The sequence below is a fragment of the Capra hircus genome, chromosome 24 (assembly GCF_001704415.2).
Source record: "Capra hircus breed San Clemente chromosome 24, ASM170441v1, whole genome shotgun sequence".
Taxonomy (NCBI): domain Eukaryota; kingdom Metazoa; phylum Chordata; class Mammalia; order Artiodactyla; family Bovidae; genus Capra; species Capra hircus.
The window spans coordinates 41,212,884-41,230,547 of record NC_030831.1 but is presented as its reverse complement, the minus strand read 5'-3'; the positions used below and the strand labels follow the sequence as shown (position 1 = coordinate 41,230,547).

The 17,664-nt window shown below is 45.0% G+C and overlaps 1 protein-coding gene across 7 annotated transcripts in view; it reads right to left on the bottom strand.

The window, feature by feature from the left end:
* The window catches only part of PTPRM (protein tyrosine phosphatase, receptor type M), a 654,986-nt gene that overhangs the window by 114,322 nt on the left and 523,000 nt on the right, over positions 1-17,664 (bottom strand). For 3 of the 7 annotated variants that reach the window (XM_018039452.1, XM_018039447.1, XM_018039450.1), the window contains 3 exons: positions 16,600-16,674; positions 16,342-16,368; positions 11,389-11,576 (listed from right to left, as the gene is read on the bottom strand). In XM_018039452.1, the coding sequence (XP_017894941.1) occupies positions 11,389-11,576; positions 16,342-16,368; positions 16,600-16,674 (290 nt within the window). Of the gene's footprint in view, positions 1-11,388; positions 11,577-12,278; positions 12,291-16,341; positions 16,369-16,599; positions 16,675-17,664 lie in introns of all 7 variants that reach the window. The other 4 variants (XM_018039446.1, XM_018039449.1, XM_018039448.1 and 1 more) reach the window with 2 other exon arrangements.

Below are 17,664 nucleotides of genomic sequence, written 5' to 3'. Positions count from 1 at the left end.
AGGTGGAATGGAACTCTGATCATAGACATTTTACAGGCATGGTGAGAACTTGATACAGAAATGTCTGCCATCACTACCGCATCCTCTCCATCCGACATTCCCAGGGTTTTGGAGATGGGGTGGGGATTAGCAGTGGGAGTAGGAAATGGAGATGAGAGAGGGGGAAAAGCAAGAAAGGGCACACCAGGATAGAAACGCCCTCATTTAGAAATGCTGAATAACTCAAAACTGGAAAGAGGGGGGCCAGAGAAGTGCCCGTGGGTCCCAGGCGATGGCCCTCTACACACCAGTGACAGCTGGTCAGGGCTGCCCACTGGAGGCCATCCCATCCATGGAGATGGAGATACATCAACCAAAAACATCCCGTTCACGGAGGTACATCTACCGAGCTGGGAGTCCAGCATCACCAAGGCAACAGCTCGACTAATGCTACAGAGATTCTAGTGACCACGTGGTCTACAGAGACTCTAAAGAACACGTGGTCTTCAGAACCGATCCAGTTGCTTCAGTGAAGATGATTCACTCAAGAGCCCAGGTCAGGGTCTCCCAGGGACTCTTCAGTGACATGCAAGGTTGAAGACGTGGGACCCAGTTTCCTCATTGCCAATCCACTGTCCTTTGTATTTCCCAGAACTACTTTGAAAAAAAGTAATTTCCTTTTCAATTCATTATTTTTCGCAGCATTTAGTCAAAGATGAGAGGTGTTATCTTGGTTTTGAGCAGTCAGAGATCCAGTTCACAAGGTGGTATTGTATAACCTCATTGGAAAAAGAGTCCACCATGTCCAGAACCTCTTCAGAGAGGATCTCTGAGAAAATTATGCACAGCTCGCGTCTACACTTCCTCTTCTCCCTCCCTCTCCTGGGCTGGTTAGCGGTCATGCAACAATCCAGGGAGGCAGGGTATGGGATCTAAGCCTCTGAGCTTACACCTGGTCCTGGTGGGTCTCTGACGAACCAGGTGGCTGATATTGTGCAGGATAATTTCTGTGCATTTCATTACAAGGAAAAGCTAGAGCAGGAGAGGAGCGATGTCAGACTGACCGTGCCCTCGGAGTGGAGACACTGAGAGAGGTTAACAGGCAGCATCTGCTGATGCGGAGATTCTGAAACGAACCAGAGCTAGCGCTGTCAGCAGGGCCCCCGGCGCTGGTTGCATGCTCTGCCAAAGGACAGAGCACTTCAAAGCACAAAGAACTTCTCAGAGGAGGACAACGCTCCTGCCATGAAATCACAAGTCGAATCAATAAAACACAAGGTTGCCTTCTGTAGGGCTGAATTTCCTGATGTTGCAGGAGGAAGTTGGCGGTGCAGGGGAAACAGCAGGGAGCCAACAGAGTCTGGGGGAAATCCCCCCACTCCAGAGCAGGGTGATTTTGGGCAAGAGACTTAATTCTGAGTCACTCCCTCATCTCTAAAATGGGTGTGATAATGACAATAGCATTGTGATTAGAAAGATACATCTTTCTCCCTGTTTATCTCTGTGTGTGTCTTTGTAGAGTGAGTTCACATAAGGGATTAGACCAAGGTAGGCACCATCAACATCTTCATTGACATTCTAGGAACCACGGGAAATTTCATGAAAAGTCCACCCCTGGAAGCCTTCATAAGCCCATGGTAACACAAATTGCCTTTCTGAACTCTGAATCTGTGATATATACAGTCTATGATAATACACAGTTTCTCTCTTGCAATAGTAATGTTTTGAAATGTACTGAAGTCACTAGATAATTCTACATTATTTCTATCAAGGACCAAAAAAGCATGAAAGCATATAGGGAATAAAAATACTCCCACTTTTAAAACATGTGGTTGGCATACAGTGAGTAAAACCATCAGATGGAACCATGCCATTCATCTTCCCATTTTTAAGCCATCAGTATTGATAAGGTTCAAGTCATCCAGCAGTTTTTTTCTGGTTGAATGTTGCTAACCCGCTTGATTCTACGCGATGATGTGTACCATTCTGAGCATATATTTTTAATAGTTCCATCCATCTTTAATTTTATTTTCCCTTCTAGGAGTGTATGTGTTGAAATACACAGAAATCAATTCAACAAATGTAAAGGAACATATTTATCAGTTTAGTTCAGTTGCTCAGCTGTGTCCGACGCCAGGCTTCTCTGTCCATCACCAGCTCCCAGAGCCTACTCAAACTCATGTGCATTGAGTTGGTGATGCCATCCAGCCATCTCATCCTCTGTTGTTCCCTTCTCCTCCCGCCTCCAATCTTTCCCAGCATCAGGGTCTTTTCCAATGAGTCATTTCTTCGAAGCAGGTGGCCAAAGTATTGGAGTTTCAGCTTCAGCATCAGTCCTTCCAATGAATATTCAGGATTGATTTCCTTTAGGATGGACTGGTTTGATCTCTTTGCAGTCCAAGGGACTCTCAAGAGTCTTCTCCAACACCACAGTTCAAAAGCATCAATTCTTCAGCACTCAGCTTTCTTTATAGTCTAACTGTAACATCCATACATGACTACTGGAAAAACCATAGCTTTGACCAGACGTACCTTTGTTGGTAAAGTAAATATGCTGTCTAGGTTGGTCACAGCTTTTCTTCCAAGGAGCAAGCATCTTTTAATTTCATGGCTGCAATCACCATCTGCAGTGATTTTGGAGCCCCCCAAAATAGTCTCTCACTGTTTCCATCAGTGTTTCTCAAATATCTATTGGATAATCAATTAATATATAGCTTTCCCTATTTTGTTAATACACTGCCCACTGTATTATCAACGCCCACTATGTTATTCAAATGCCAAGCTATGAGACCCTGGACAGATTGGTGTCTCTGACTGGGAGGTCGGGGAAAATGTCAGGAGGAGGTACCATCTGCACTGGGTCTCAAGGGGTTTGGCAGGTGGAGAGGGAGCTGGGAGTCCCTCCAGGCAGAAACGAAGATGCGAAGTGTGGCTCAGAGACAGCGAGGTGCTGAGGGGGTGAGAGGGCCAGGGATTCAGAGGAGCTGACCCGAGGTGCACAGCAGGCAGAAGCTGCAGGCAGTTAGAGAGAAGCCTGGAGCATGGGCCGGGGCCACAACCTAGGAACTGAGCACCTCTGCTAAGGAGGTGCCCATTTTTGTACAGAATCCAGAGCAGGTGTTTCAGTCTCACATGGGATAACATCTGTGTTTCCCAAAGAAAACTCATTGCAGAGTGGAGGGTGGATATGAACACGGAGATCAAATGTCAAGAGATGAGTTGTTGTTCAGTCGCTCAGTCATGTCTGACTCTTTGCGACCCCAGAGGTTGCAGCATGCCAGGCTTCCCTGTCCTTCACTGTCTCCTGGAGTTGCTCAAACTCATGTCCATTGAGTCGGTGATGCCATCCAACCATCTCATCCTCTGTCGCTCCCTTCTCCTGTCGCCTTCAATCTTTCCCAACATCAGGGTCTTTTTCAATGAGTCAGTTCTTCCCAACAGGTGGCCAAAGTATTGGAGCTTCAGCTTCAGCATCAGTTCTTCCAATGAATATTCAGGACTGATTCCCTGTAGGATTGACTGGCTTCGTCTCCTTGCTGGCCAAGGGACTCTTGTTAGGGACTATGGCAAGAAGTGGGGGGCAAGCAATGAGGGCAGCCAGTGGGCTCACAGAGGATGGGCTACTGTTCGACACGGTGGGAGGAGAAGCAGGAGGACCTGGGAGGTGTGAGTGGAGATGGGTGAGGGGCACTACAGTTCTGCTGAAGCAACTGCGCCAGGTCAGCGGGCGGTGACAGCATCCAGCTGATGCCTGGTACCCTTGAGGTGTTGGGACACGGGCTCCTGATGTCCCTGCTGGGCCAGGTCCTGAGATCTAACAGCATCTGACATTAAAAGCATGTTAGCCAGTGGGGAGAGTGCTCTCCCCCTCCCAGGGGAGATGAAGATAATTCTAATCACCGGTTTCAATGTGGAAACCAGACAGCTGATGGGAACTACTTCAAACCAACTGGAAACCGTCTCCCACCATGAACTGAAATCAGCAAGAGGATGGAGGGTCAGAAGAAATAATAATGCTTGCAATGCAGGAGACCCAGGTTCGATTCCTGGTTCGGGAAGATCCACTGGAGAAGGAAATGGCAACCCACTCAAGTATTCTTGCCTGGAGAGTCCCATGGACAGAGGAGCCTGGTGGGCTACACTCCATGGGGTCTCAAAGAGTCAGATATGACTGAGCTACTAACACAACAACAAACTACATTTCCTGATTCCGTGGTATTATCAGGGGCATGGGCAAGAGGAAGCCAGATTAAAAAAATTAACCTAACACATCAGAGGTCCTGAAAGCAAATACGACACAGTGGAGCCTGTGACAAATAAAAACACGTTTATATTTGTAGTTTAGGGGAAAACAATCTACCAAGTATTCGAAGAAAAACCAACTGCTGCTCTTATTTAAATTATGCTGAAATTTTCACCTACTAAGAAAGTATTTGCAAACACATACACTCGACTTGCCCCAAACAGCTTGAAGCAACCTCGAAATCTGAGATGCAAGTTTTTATCTTCTTATGGACCTGGCTCAGTAGCCCCATAATAATTAGAGGAAAAAAAACATGTCAGAACTCACTTGGCTGCGGCAGCCATTGGAGGCGCAGCTGTTGTGATTCTTAATGTATCTGCAGTGCTCGCCAAGGCTCCCCGTCTCCCCATCCTTGGCTTTCAATGGTTTTGTTTTGTTTATTTTGTACCCTGTGGGACAGAAAATAACCTGCACTGATTGTGGCAATTGATGGGCTCAGCTGGTGCCTTAGAATATGAAACGGGAACTGAAAATCGCATCTGAAGAGCGTGCGGGCTGGAGGTGAGCGCGGGGCTGCCTCCACCCTGGACGGCGCACAAGCACGGACTCGCTGCGTTGGCAACAATCCCACCAGGTGAGAACACAAAAGGCAGCTCTCATTCCCCCTGCCCACCTCTGCTTTCAAAACCCAACAAAGGGGCCGCTGGGCACTATTCTTAGAGCTTTTCTAGAGGCACCTGCAACTGTGCCCACTAGTCCCCCATGAGGAGGGACCAGGCCTGGGGTGCTCTCCTCGCCAGACCCACTGCGCCCATCTGAGGATGCAGCCTGTCTTCCCAGCTGAGGGCCTTCCTCTCTCACGGCCTCTCCACAGGAATTAGAACTGGAATGGCAACCCACTCCAGTATTCTTGCCTGGAGAATCCCATGGACAGAGGAGCCTGGAGGGCTACGGCCCACGGGGTTGCAAAGAGTCAGACACGACTGAGCGATCGACACACTCCCAGGCGAGAAGGTGGGTTTTCAGGGAGTGGTGTTCCCTTTTTAGTTTTCACTGGCTTCCTTGACATGAGAATCAAGTAAATTAAAAAAAAGAAAGAAAAGAGACCAGATTTGAGAGGGCGAGTGAGGCTTTTTAATGACAATTCCTTCTTAGCTTGTGACCCTTTGCCAAATAAGTTGCCGTGTGCTCAGTCATGTCTGACTTTTTGCAACCCCATGGACTGTAGCCCACGAGACTCCTCTGTCCATGGATTTTTCCAGGCAAGAATACTGGATTGGGTTGCCATTTCCTTCTCCAGGGGATCTTCCCAACCCAGGGATCAAACCTGCGTCTCCTGCATCGGCAGGTAGGTTCTTTGCCACTAGCGCTACCTGGGAAGCTCCAAAAAGAGATGTTGGGCTTCCCCAGTGACTCAGCGGTGAAGAATCCATCTGTCAGTGCAGGAGACGTGGGTTTGATCCCAGATCCGGGAAGGTCCCACGTGCCACGGAGCAATTAAACCCACGTGCCACAACTATTGGGTCCGTGTCAAATACAGAAAAAGGCATCAAATATAACATTGCGCTTACACTGAAAAAAAATCAGCTGTTTTACTCAGAAAGCAGGGAAGGATGAGAGGGGAAAATTTACAATCCATACATTTTTAAAAGATTTACAAGGAGCTGTAAGACGTTAGACACATTAAAAAAAAAAATGCAGGCTCCTCGGGAAAACTCATAGGTTGTACTTGAGCCTGAAGGTTTTGGCATAATGTCTCCAATTCCCCAGTGTAAACTGAGCAAAAAACCAGTCTCCATGTTCAATTACAAAATTAATCATCTGTGTTTGTGCCCTAGAGAAACACACAGGAGAAAAGTCGGTGGGGTGAGGATAATACTTTGCTAAATAAATTTAGACATATGTACACACAAACATATATTTTTCTGAGGAGTAGTTTCCATGAATTACTTAGGTTTATACATTTCAGAAGGCTTCCCAGGTAGTGCTAGTGGTAAAGAACCCGCCTGCCAATGCAAGAGATGTAAGAGACGTGGGTTTGATCCCTGGGTCAGAAAGATCCCCTGGAGGAGGGCGTGGCAACCCACTCCAGTATTCTTGCCTGGAGAATCCCCTGGACGAAGGAGCCTGGTGGGCTACAGTCCACGGGGTAGCAGATAGTCGGACACGACTGAAGCGACTGAGCACACACACGTACATTTTAGATCCAGTAATTGGAAAATAAATGTTTGTGCCCCAGAGCAATATTAATTGTCAGCTGATAAAACAATATCATCTGTGCTTTCCAGGAGGCCCTAGGTGGGAGTAGTTTTAAATTGTCGTCCTTCCTTTATCTTAATCTTACGATGACAGCAACATACATTCTTTCAGAATTACATGACTGTTTTTCCCACTTCAGGTTAATGTTTTTCTGCTGGGATCATGGAAAACACCTGGATTCAGCTCAAAAATTGAGGGCCAAAGAAGGCCTTTGGGGGACAACAGAGGGACAGGAACTCACTCTCTGACTCTGCAGGGTCACCCCTGAGGTTGGGCCACGCTCCATACCAGTCGGGCAGCGGGGAGAAGCCCCTGTGTCTGGGGCAGTGCTTCCCGGCCAGGGGCAGAGCTGGAGAATCTTCATTCCAGGTGACGAAGGCCTGGGAGTCTGCAGGGGCGGCTGGCGCAGGGCTCCAGTGCTCCCCGAGTGCAGCCCTCTCCTTTCTCCGCTTCTGGGAGACCCACGGCTCCCCCCCAAGGGCTTAGCACAGAGTGATCTGTGCTCTGGGGGAAGAATACCCAGCTCCTTTTTGGCAGCAACGTAAACAAACTTGCCCTCTCTGCTGAGTCTGTCTCCTGAGACCCTCCGTCCCATCTCCGCTGACAGTGTGCCGTTTTCTATTCAATTCTGCCTGTTTACTTTTTTATTGTGATTCATGTCTGAGTTTCTTTGGAATCAAATTATTGCATTTCCCTGGTGAGAGATGCCATATGACGATCTTGTTAGAATAAAATCAAATAAAAAACCCTGCACCCACTGCTGCTCTCTCTCATCCCCACCACGTTTTCCCTACGGTTTGGACACATTTCTGTGTTGGCTCCTGGAGTGGTAATGAACCCTTCCAGGGTTGAGGCCAGTTTTCAGACAGTTCTTTCTTGGAAAAGATAAAGACGAATTGGTTCAGACAGTGTCAACAGAGAGAAACTCACTGTTTTACAATTATTTTACAGCTTATGAGGCTGGTGTTTTCTGACATCCGTGGATTGAAGGAAACTGACTGGCTGGGTGATGGTACTGAGTCACGGGGGCAACCTGAGGCTTTCTTGACGTTTCTCCCCTAGAAATGTTTCGGCACTGGAGTAACTCATGGCTTCGACAAATGTGGAAGCCAAGCTTTCACACTGCAGTCTTCCCTGATGGCTCAGAGGGTAAAGAATCTCCCTGCAATGCAGGAGATACAGGTTCACTCCCTAGGTTGGGATGAGTCCCTGGAGGAAGGCGTGGCAACCCACTCCAGTATTCTTGCCTGGAGAATCCCATGGACAGAGGAGCCTGGCGGGCTACTGTCCACGGAGATGCAAAGAGTCAGACACGACTGAGTGGCTTTCACATCACTTTGCTTTCTGAATGGGGACAGAGGGATGCAGTTGCTGCTACACCTTTACAGTAAATACATTTCCCATCTCCCCTTCACTTTTGGAGTGTGGATTATTATCTTTCAAGCTGCGCCTGTGGGTCTCGTATGACAGCATTTAAAAATTAAGCTGTTTGTATAAACAGATCTCCATCCAAGTACAGATGAGATTGAGATGCATGCATTACCCAAAACTCCTTCTCTTCCCACGGCAGCCAGAATGATGTCCGAGCTTCTGGGAGGGACTCAGAGAGCCCTGACTGCTCAGGTTCTCTGGCTTCCATGTCTACCTGGAATCCTGCTCTTTCGCTTCTCCAGGCCAACTCCAACTCATCCTTCAAGGAACAAGCCATCCTTGCCCAGATTTGGGGATGGAGGTGAGACACAGAGCAGGCCCCTCCTCCTCCCCGAGGCCACTCTGCAGGCCTGCCCCTGTGCACATTACTCATCACGTCCGGTTGACTCTGTCCCACCACAGTCCTCCCCCGACATCCACTCCCTGCCCCCAGGAGGGAGCACTTAGTAACCTGAAGATTGCCGAGCACTGGGAACCTCCCTACCAGAGCTTCCCACCTCGTCTTGCTCCCCAAAGCATGTCCCCTTGTACTCCTGCTTTCCTCTCTGGTACATGTTCTCTTTGCGTTTTTTCCTTTCCTTTTAAAAAAGACAGCTGATAGTGGTTTTGTCACTGAAAAGTTTTTACTTCCCCCCTCAGCTTTAGTGAGATATAATTGACATGTAACACTGTATAGCTTGAGGGTATATAATATGACAATAGCATACCTGTATATATTAATTTTAAACAGGCCCCTCTGGATATGGAGAAAAGGGAACTCTCCTCCCCTGTGGGTGGGAATGTAAGTGGTGCAGCCACTATGGAAAGTAGTATAAAGGTTCCTCAAGAAACTAAAAATAGTTGCCATATGATTCATCAATCCTATTCCTATAAAATTATAATTCAAAAAGAAACACGCACCCCAGTGTTCACAGCAAGCGCTATCTATAACAGCTAAGACATGGAAGCAGCCTAAATGTCCATTACCAGATGAATGGATAAAGCAGATGTAGTCCACATATATAATGGAATATTACTAAGCCATAAAAAGATGAAATAATGCCATTTGCAGCAACATGGATGAACCTAGAGATTATCATACTCCACGAAATAAGTCAGAGAAAGACAAATATATGATATCACTTACATATGGAATCTAAACTATGACACAAATGAACATATATAGAAAACATGTACAGAACAGACTTGTAGTTGCCAAGGGGAAGGGGGCTGGGGGAGGGTTGGATTGGGAGTTTGGGATTAATAGATGCAAACTGTTATATACAGTATGGATAAACAACGAGATTCTACTGTACAGTACAGGAAACTATACTCAATATCCTGTAATAAACCATAATGGAAAAGAATATATATATGTGTATACATATATGTATATATGTATAATGGAATCAATTTGCTGTACAGCGGAAATTAACACAACATTGTAAATCAACTATACTTCAATAAAATAAATGAAAAAAAAACCAAACCAAACAGTCCCCTCTGATCCACTGAATAGCTGGCATGGGAAAAATAGGTTTTTGAAATGTAATTACTAAAACATTTTATTTCAGAGTATAACAACTCTTAATGAATCATTAAATTATAACATGCTTAAAATTATACACTGTTTCAGTTTGCACTTATAAATCATATTTATTCAGAATAAGGATATCTGAAAATGAAATAATTTTCTTCATATTTTCAAATATGCATCAGCTATGGTATGCTATTGGAAATCCTAAGGTAGGTATTTTAAAATAGTCTGTGAAAAATTGGACTCAGGTTATTTCATGAATTGCTATTTGAGCCTATAACTAATCTCTTTGACATTAACATCATTAATAAACTTTGGAGCAATATCTGTATTCGGAAGACTGGCTAGAACTAAAGACGTCATCTCTATTCATTAGGCTTATATTTTCTCAATAACCTAATTTTGTCTTTCATAAGATATTAATGCTTTTGGAAGTCTTGCTCTTAATCCTATTAATTCCTCAGCCAGCCTTTTAAAGTGCAGGAGGAAATATGCAAAGGCAGTCAATTTCACTGAATTATAAATTAAATCACAAAAGGTAAACCTCAGAATTTCAGGATGGCTAAAATGCAGAACTTCATCCGGACATATTTTATCGACTTAAACTAAGCTGTGAGGGCCTGGTCCAAGTTAGTGTCCTTGGTTTTGCAGACTTTTGATTTGAGGTCACTGGCAACATGTGAGACATATGTGTTAACAGAAGAAAGTGTGTCTGTATTTGCTTGAGTTGGACAAAGATCTGCTCTTTTTTTAAAAATTTTTTGGCTGTGCTGGGTGTCATGTGGGATCTTAGTTCCCCAGCCAAGGATAAAATCCATGCATTGAAAACACATAGTCTTAACCACTGGACCACGAGGAAAGTCCAAGACCTGGTCTTAAAAGAAGCAGAGCAGTGGTGGGGCTCTGACTGCTGCAGTGAGTCTTTGACAGTTAAACCGAACACTACAGCATCTGCAGGTATCGTGAGGGACGCCAAGGAGAAGAAAGAAGCAGAGTTTGAACCTTGAAGTACAGGGAGGTGGTAGACACTGATTTTAAAAATAGTCTAATTTCAGACACGATGTTTTCCAACTTGGAGCTAGGCAGGTAGACAAAGTACAGAAACATCTTAGATTTAAAAAGCCACGTGGTTGTATAATCCTATTTTAACTGTATGCTCGCTGCTACTTTATCTTGACCAATGACTGTGAACTCATTTTATTCAATAAGGTAGCAGACAAATACAAGCCTCCTCCTTCACCCAGTTCACAAACTCACACACAGACACACACATACACACACTGACACTGACGGTGTGCTCTTCTGAACCAGTCTTCATCCAGTCAATTAATTCTCTCCAGTTCGACAAAGACTTTCCAATAGAATCAGCTAAGGACAGAGGCTGTGAAAGGGGTAAAGCCTACTCTGTTCATATGGTGTCAGAGTACAAACCGCTGCTCCTGGAAAGGCCCTCAAGGGCTGCCCGCATTGGGTCCCAGGACGGTGACCTGCTCGCTGAGCTGGCGGGGCAGTGACAGCTGTCACCCCCTGACCCTAGCCGGCCCCTCTCCTTTCATCTTATCTGCAGCACAAGACATCACTGGCTGACCTACAATGGCTCTGCTCTAGCTGGACAGCTTCTTTCTGAGCTAACATTCAAAATTCCTGGGGTTTAACATCAGACTTCATTACAGGAAAAACCTGGAAAGGTATGAGGAAGGGGGATGAGAGCCTGCAGGCTTCTGTTTTCAAGGCGTATTTGTGCGGAATAAGGAAAGAGGTGAAGAAGCAGTCCTTTTTCCATTTAAAGCAGGCCAGCTTTCCAAGTCTCACCCCCGGATGGAAACGGATCCAGGGTTGAAACAGCTGATCCTTCCCCACCCGTCTCATGGGCGCCCTGGTAGGGGGAGGATGCACAGCCCCCGGTGCCTAGCCCAGGGAGGTGGAGGGGAGCCTGGGTGCAGGTGGGGTGTGTGCTCACCTCGTACTCCTCCTTGAAGCCATAGCCCTCGGCACACTTCATCTGGGTGATGTGCTGGAGCAGGTCGGCCACCCGGATGGCGGGGTGCAGCTGTCCAGTCTGGTAGGGCACGTCAGCCGGCTCGCGCTTCTTGTACGTGTGCGGCTGGACCAGGCTGCTGGTATCGCTGGCCATCGTGTGTGTCTCGTCTGGCAAAAGAAGGTCACGGGGAAAGTGAGGGGAACCAGTGGCTATTCCAGGGGCCGCTGAGAACCTGATATCCCCTCAACCTACGGCTGCCATGATCCCTGCGATGATTCAGCGAAAAAAGGAAAGTTAAATGTCTACAGGTTTAAATGGGGTTGGCGGTACTGGTGGGGATGAGGCAGGAATCTCTTTTTACAAAGCAGTCCAAACGATCTCTAGTTTTCACAAAGCTGATCGGTAAGAATCCTTTAGCCTTCGGGCGCTAAAGTTCACCGAAGTTTCGCTCTGAAACTTCGTCAAGGCCTGGTTCCAAACCAGTCTTGTTTTCCTCTGAAGTTTCGTGTACTAGTTTGTATGAAGATGGAAATCAACGCTGTACAAATGTTCTGTGAGCAAAGAAAAAGTGCACAGAATGGGTTGGCTTCTAAAGCTAGCGATGAAAACGTGAACTTGATACATGAGATCCAAGATGAATGGGGTGGGGGAAGGAAGGAATTGGGCTGGATGAGTCTCTTTGCATGCTCCAGGATCACAAAGCTGGAAAGACGGTGAACGGACACAGCACTCATGGGATGTTCTATGAGAGCGAACATGCAGGCCAACGCACAGCAGAACCAGCTGGCTCTGTCCGGATCTACAGATAAGACACACACCCCCATTCCCTCCACACCTTCTCCATGGGGCGGGTGCATGGGGGAACTTACCATTTATAGGCACTTTTAAGAAGATACATATCAGGAGAAAAGAGGAGGAGAAAAAGGAAACAGGGCATAAGCAATAATACTACGTGTATAAGTACAGGTATTTTTTATTTTGTGCTTTAAGTTTTACAGTTTTCTATTCACAGGTGGTCAGAAGGCAAAGCCTCATTTCTCCCATCACATAGGATGGAGGTGCTTAATTTAAGCACTCAATAACATTAGGAGGTTAAAATAGTATCATAATTGCTTTTCATCCCCTATGAACCAAGTAATGACTAAATAAGTCTTCGTTGTACTCGACACATTTTCTCACTTAAATTTCTTGAACAAGTCATCCAAATTGTACTATGAAATTAATGTCAGAATTTGGTCAAATAAGCCTTAAGAGGCTATATTTTAATGGCAGACTTCTAGTAAATTAGATTAATGAATTGCAGAAATTGTAGCTATTAAAAAATGTCTTAGGCAGGACGATGTTATTAGGTTACGAGTTCCACATTTTACAGGTTAACTCATTACAATGCTGAATCTCTTTAGCCATTTTGATTCAGGGTATGTCACATCAAAATATAATGAGAAAGTCACTTAAGATGAGAACATTAAATTGAAACTGGTTTCAGGCATAAAGAGTGAAAACATATAAGAAAAGATATGTTCAGTTAAAAAAAAAAATGACCAGATTGTTTATCAATAGAGAATTCAGCTGCGGGTTTTTGTCTATTTAACCTAAGTTCAGCTCCCAGGGAAATTTAGTTCAAGGGCACTTGGTGAGCTGGGCCTGGGTTTGGGACCTTCTATCTGCATCGCAAAGCACCTGGGATGCATGGTATGAAGGGTGGCACACAGGTGTGTAGCTATGTGCTGCTGCTGAAATGGCACCTGATCACTACAAGGTGGCTACAGACACAAAGATGAAATAAAAAAGGTGGTAAGTTGATTTTATGATCTTTTTCCATTTGGATTTGCTTTGAAATTTAGAAATTTATTTGTTCCCATCTCTTAGAATAGTCACAAAGAAACCAGGACATTTTCACATCAGATTTGTTCATTGGCAACTGCCAAGCTCTACAAAGGGGCGTTAGTTTCCCTCCTAAAGCCCTGAATCCCTGGAGCTTTCAGCTGCTCCAGCATGAAGGTTTGCTCTTTATACTCAAATAAATGGAACATTAATTAGTTTCCCCCTGTGCCTCTCATTCTCTCAGTTTTGTACCTTTTGGGATGAACATAATTAAATGTCCTCCATTGTGGATGGACCTTCTATTCTAACCTCTCCAAAATGAATCATGTGAGTCTTTCATGTAGATCCACTGGCAACCAGGCAGTGCTCAGACCCCAAGGTGAGGCATTCTTGGAAGTTTTAGGTCTACAGAGTGGCTACCACTGTCACCTGGTATGCATCACCCACACGGCATTAGGACAGTGTGATCTCACTACTACATGGACATGTCTCAAAGTTATCTACACACTACCCAAACCATCAAAAATGAGAATACTATTATCAAGTACATAGATACTGACAGGGAAATAGAAGGTTTCTGCTGTGATATCTGTTCTGAAATCAGGTCACCCACACCAGCAGAAAACCTCTATTCCACCAAGATGAGTGATTCGTCAGTTACCTCTGCCTTCTTCAAAAAGAATGATTACAGATAAAATATATCATTTGTCCCTAACTTCCTATAGTTGTTAAAAATGACCCACCTATAATTTTTAAATTAAAATTTAAATTAAAATTTTTAAATTAAAAATTATGTGTTAAGAGGAAATCAGAAATAGTTTCTCACTAACATTTCTGATGGTTTTCAAAGAATTGAGAATTCATTCTACCTACATTCTCTTGTAAACTTTCTTGAATTTTCAATGAGCCAGCTAGAAAAATCTTGAAATGAATGCTGTTTTTGAAGTAGGGAGAAGTCTTACTCATCTACCTACCTACTTGTCTATCACCATCTATGTTTTGCAAGAAACTGATACAAAAGCATACTAAAGCTTTATACATTAGGGCTGAGCACCTTAGCTTGTGTGAATAAAAGGCACTAGAGGATTTAATTGTGCCAAGTTCTGAGTCACAACCAAACATGCCTTCCTGTAAATTATAATACCACTATTCCCCAAAAGTGCCGGAGTAGATGCGCAGCTTCACTTCTTTGCATGGTTTCAAGTGATAACCTACTTGACACATAGATTCACCTTTGCGCCCAGTAACGGGGAAGGGACAGTCCCCAAGCACTGCTGTTTGACACACTGGCATGTTGGTACCAGCTCAACACGGTAAACAGCTACTTGTTGATCTGGCTAACTTATTTTTCCCAATGTGTATTTTTTTTTTTCTATTTGAATCATCTGTTCAGTGACTCTTTCCCTGTAAAGAAGCCTAACCAACTTTAAAAGATGTCATTAGTGTTTGTAATAACAAAGCCTCGACTTTAAAAGATGGCATTTGTTTAATAAGCTTATCTAAATCCTGCTGTGAAATCTGAACATTGTCTTGCCTCTGACAATGTGCATCTCAGCCCTACCCCCTCACAGCTCCCCCAAGGTCAGAACATCTACCAGAGGAATCAAGGAATGAATGCCAGCCACACAAAGAAATTGCAAATCTTTGCTTATCAAGAGATTCTGCAAATGTCATCTGCATATAGATTGCATTGTTCGGGTGCCTAAGATTAGCCCCTCACTCATGAAAAGACTAAAAATGCAGCTTTCTTTCTCTTACTGTCGCTAGTCAAAGGTGCTGGCATTAGCGGGATTTGCTTATTAGTCCTCAAAACAACACAGATTAAAAAATTATGGTTTAGTCTATTCTTCAACTTCTGTCTGAGTTCTTTTTTTTTTCCTCTCAGGCAACAAACTGGCTTAATCAAGCCCAGAAAACATCATACGGGGGAAAAAAAAACCACCCTCTACATAAAAATCATAACAACTTAAGAGAAAGAGAAGCACAGGGGGAAAAATTATATTGCCAAGATATAAACCCTTGAAAGAGTTATGAAGAAGGAAATGGCAACGCACTCCAGTAGTCTTGCTGGGAAAATCCCAGGGACAGAGGAGCCTGGAGGGCTGCAGTCCATGGGGTCACAAAGAGTCGGACACAAGTGAGTGACTGAGCATGGACAATTAGGAAGCAGGGATAGCACAGCAGAGGGTGGAGCCCTGTCTACGATGGATGGTTGGGCACCCTGAAGCCATCCGTATGGTGCTCCTTCTAGGGAAGGTTAGTGATAGGAAGAAAGCAGCCTGGTACACCTGGTTATGGTCTCAAAGACAACAGCAGCTCATGCTTGTTTGGTTCCATCACAGCTAGGTAATACCATTTCTCCTCTCCCTCCTTGTATTTGGACAAATGGGATTTTTTCTTTATCTCCCACTGGGACACTACCTACTTTCATTGCATTCTGCCCGAAGGGGCTAACATTTTATTTCATTTCCAGTGACATCTTACACCTCATAAACCATGTGATTATAAAGTGTCACCTTGTCATTCTGCTGTTGAGACCATCGGCTCCTCTGAAATCCCACTGTGTGACAGACACTTGGAAACACTGCGGGTGCCCTGGATGGCTCCGAGGAGGGACAGGGGGCCTAAATTCTACTGTGATAATTTTTTTCGCATAATGTTTGGCATAATTAGAAAAATGCTATTTTTGAAACAGCTGTTTTTAGTGCTCAGCAGTAAGTGACAATAATAATGAGCTATTTCCACATTTATTGGCTGTCACACTGGACAGACTTCAGGTCTTACAGCTGAGTTTGGACATGCTGTGATTTTTCCTTGGAATCAAAACTGACTGCAAATACTGAACCTAGAAAAGGAGAATGCTAGAGCTGGGTTCACTCATTGGAACCTTTCAGTATCATTCCCAGAACACACGCAGCAAACCCTTCTTATCCATGGGGACTGTTTGGAGAAAGTCTTTTTGTTATGCGCCCCTCCCCGCCCCTCCAGACCAGCCACCACCCCCGTCCTGGTTACAACTCCTGCATCAAACTCCCGTCTCCTACAGAGCGGCCACTGACTTTCGAAATTACTCCTGTAATGAACTGTGATAAAGGGAAATGTTCTCACCTAAAATTGCAGTTGGCACAAATGGGTCTGTCATACACCGTAAGCAGGTCAATGCAGAGAAAGTAAAAAGAGAGAGAACAGTGAATGATTGATGAAAGGCCCCCCCTCCCAATTCTCCCGTAGAAGCCACAGAAAGCACTGGGTTACAGCACATCAAACATAGTAAGCTCCTCAAGCGTCTTGGGCAGCAAAGTGAGCCCTAGGTGACTCTGAGTGCTCGGGGTGATGAAGAGATGCAATAGCGGAAAGATCTGTTACCTGGGTAATAGGAGTTGGGCACCGATGTGCTCAGGGTGTTGGTTTTCATGGTGAAGGACGATGGTGAAGACACAGCTGTAAATGAGAGAGAGGCGTGTCAGCGGGGGCAGAGAGGCAACACCTGAAAATATGGCCCTGAGGTCACGCATGGGAAAACCGGGCTGGGTAGACTGTGGGCCACAGAAACATCAGAGGTTTACCTGTGTCTCTGTGATGGATATTGTCCCTCTCCACCTGCTCTGCAGAGTTACTTGTGCTTTAGAACAGCGGTCCCCAACCTTTTTGGCCCCAGGGACTGGTTTCGTGAAAGGTAATTCTATCATGGACTGGGGATGGGAGGGATGGTTGGGGATGACTCAAGCATGTTGCATTTATTGTGCACTTCATTTCTATTATTATTACATCAGCTCCACCTCAGATCATCATCCTGGAGGTTGGGGACCCTTACTTTAGAGGACACGTACCCTTTCATCACTTAAAAGATTTTTTGACCCCACAAATGAAGGAAAATACCCACAGCCACAGCCCCTTTCTGTATGCAGAAATTCATTACTCTCCCTTTTGACTCCTAGCCTTTGCTTGTAGGGGGTTTCCCTAGTGGCTCACACTGGTAAATGATCTGCCTGCAATGCAGGAGATGGAGGTCAGATCCCTGGGTTGGAAGGATCCCCTGATGAAGAGAATGGCAACCTACTTCAATATTCTTGCCTGGAGAATTCCATGGACAGAGGGGCCTGGTGGGCTACAGTCCATGCGGTCACAAAGTCGGACAGAACTGAAGCAATGAACACTTTCACTTTTTTCACTTTGCTTGTAGAATTTTACCAAATGCTCAGCTGATTATTTACAACTAAGAGGTTGAGGACGTGTCTACGCATGGCTTTTGGAGAATATTCCAAAGTCAGTGTTTTTGTAATTTGCTAAATCCTCACCTTTCTCCTGTTTTGGACACTGACAGAACATTTCACAATGTTCTATTTTATGAAAAATAAAGATGTTCCATATGTGTTATTTTTAACATGAAAGCTGCATGCCTACACATTGTCCTATTAGGCCTTAAATTCT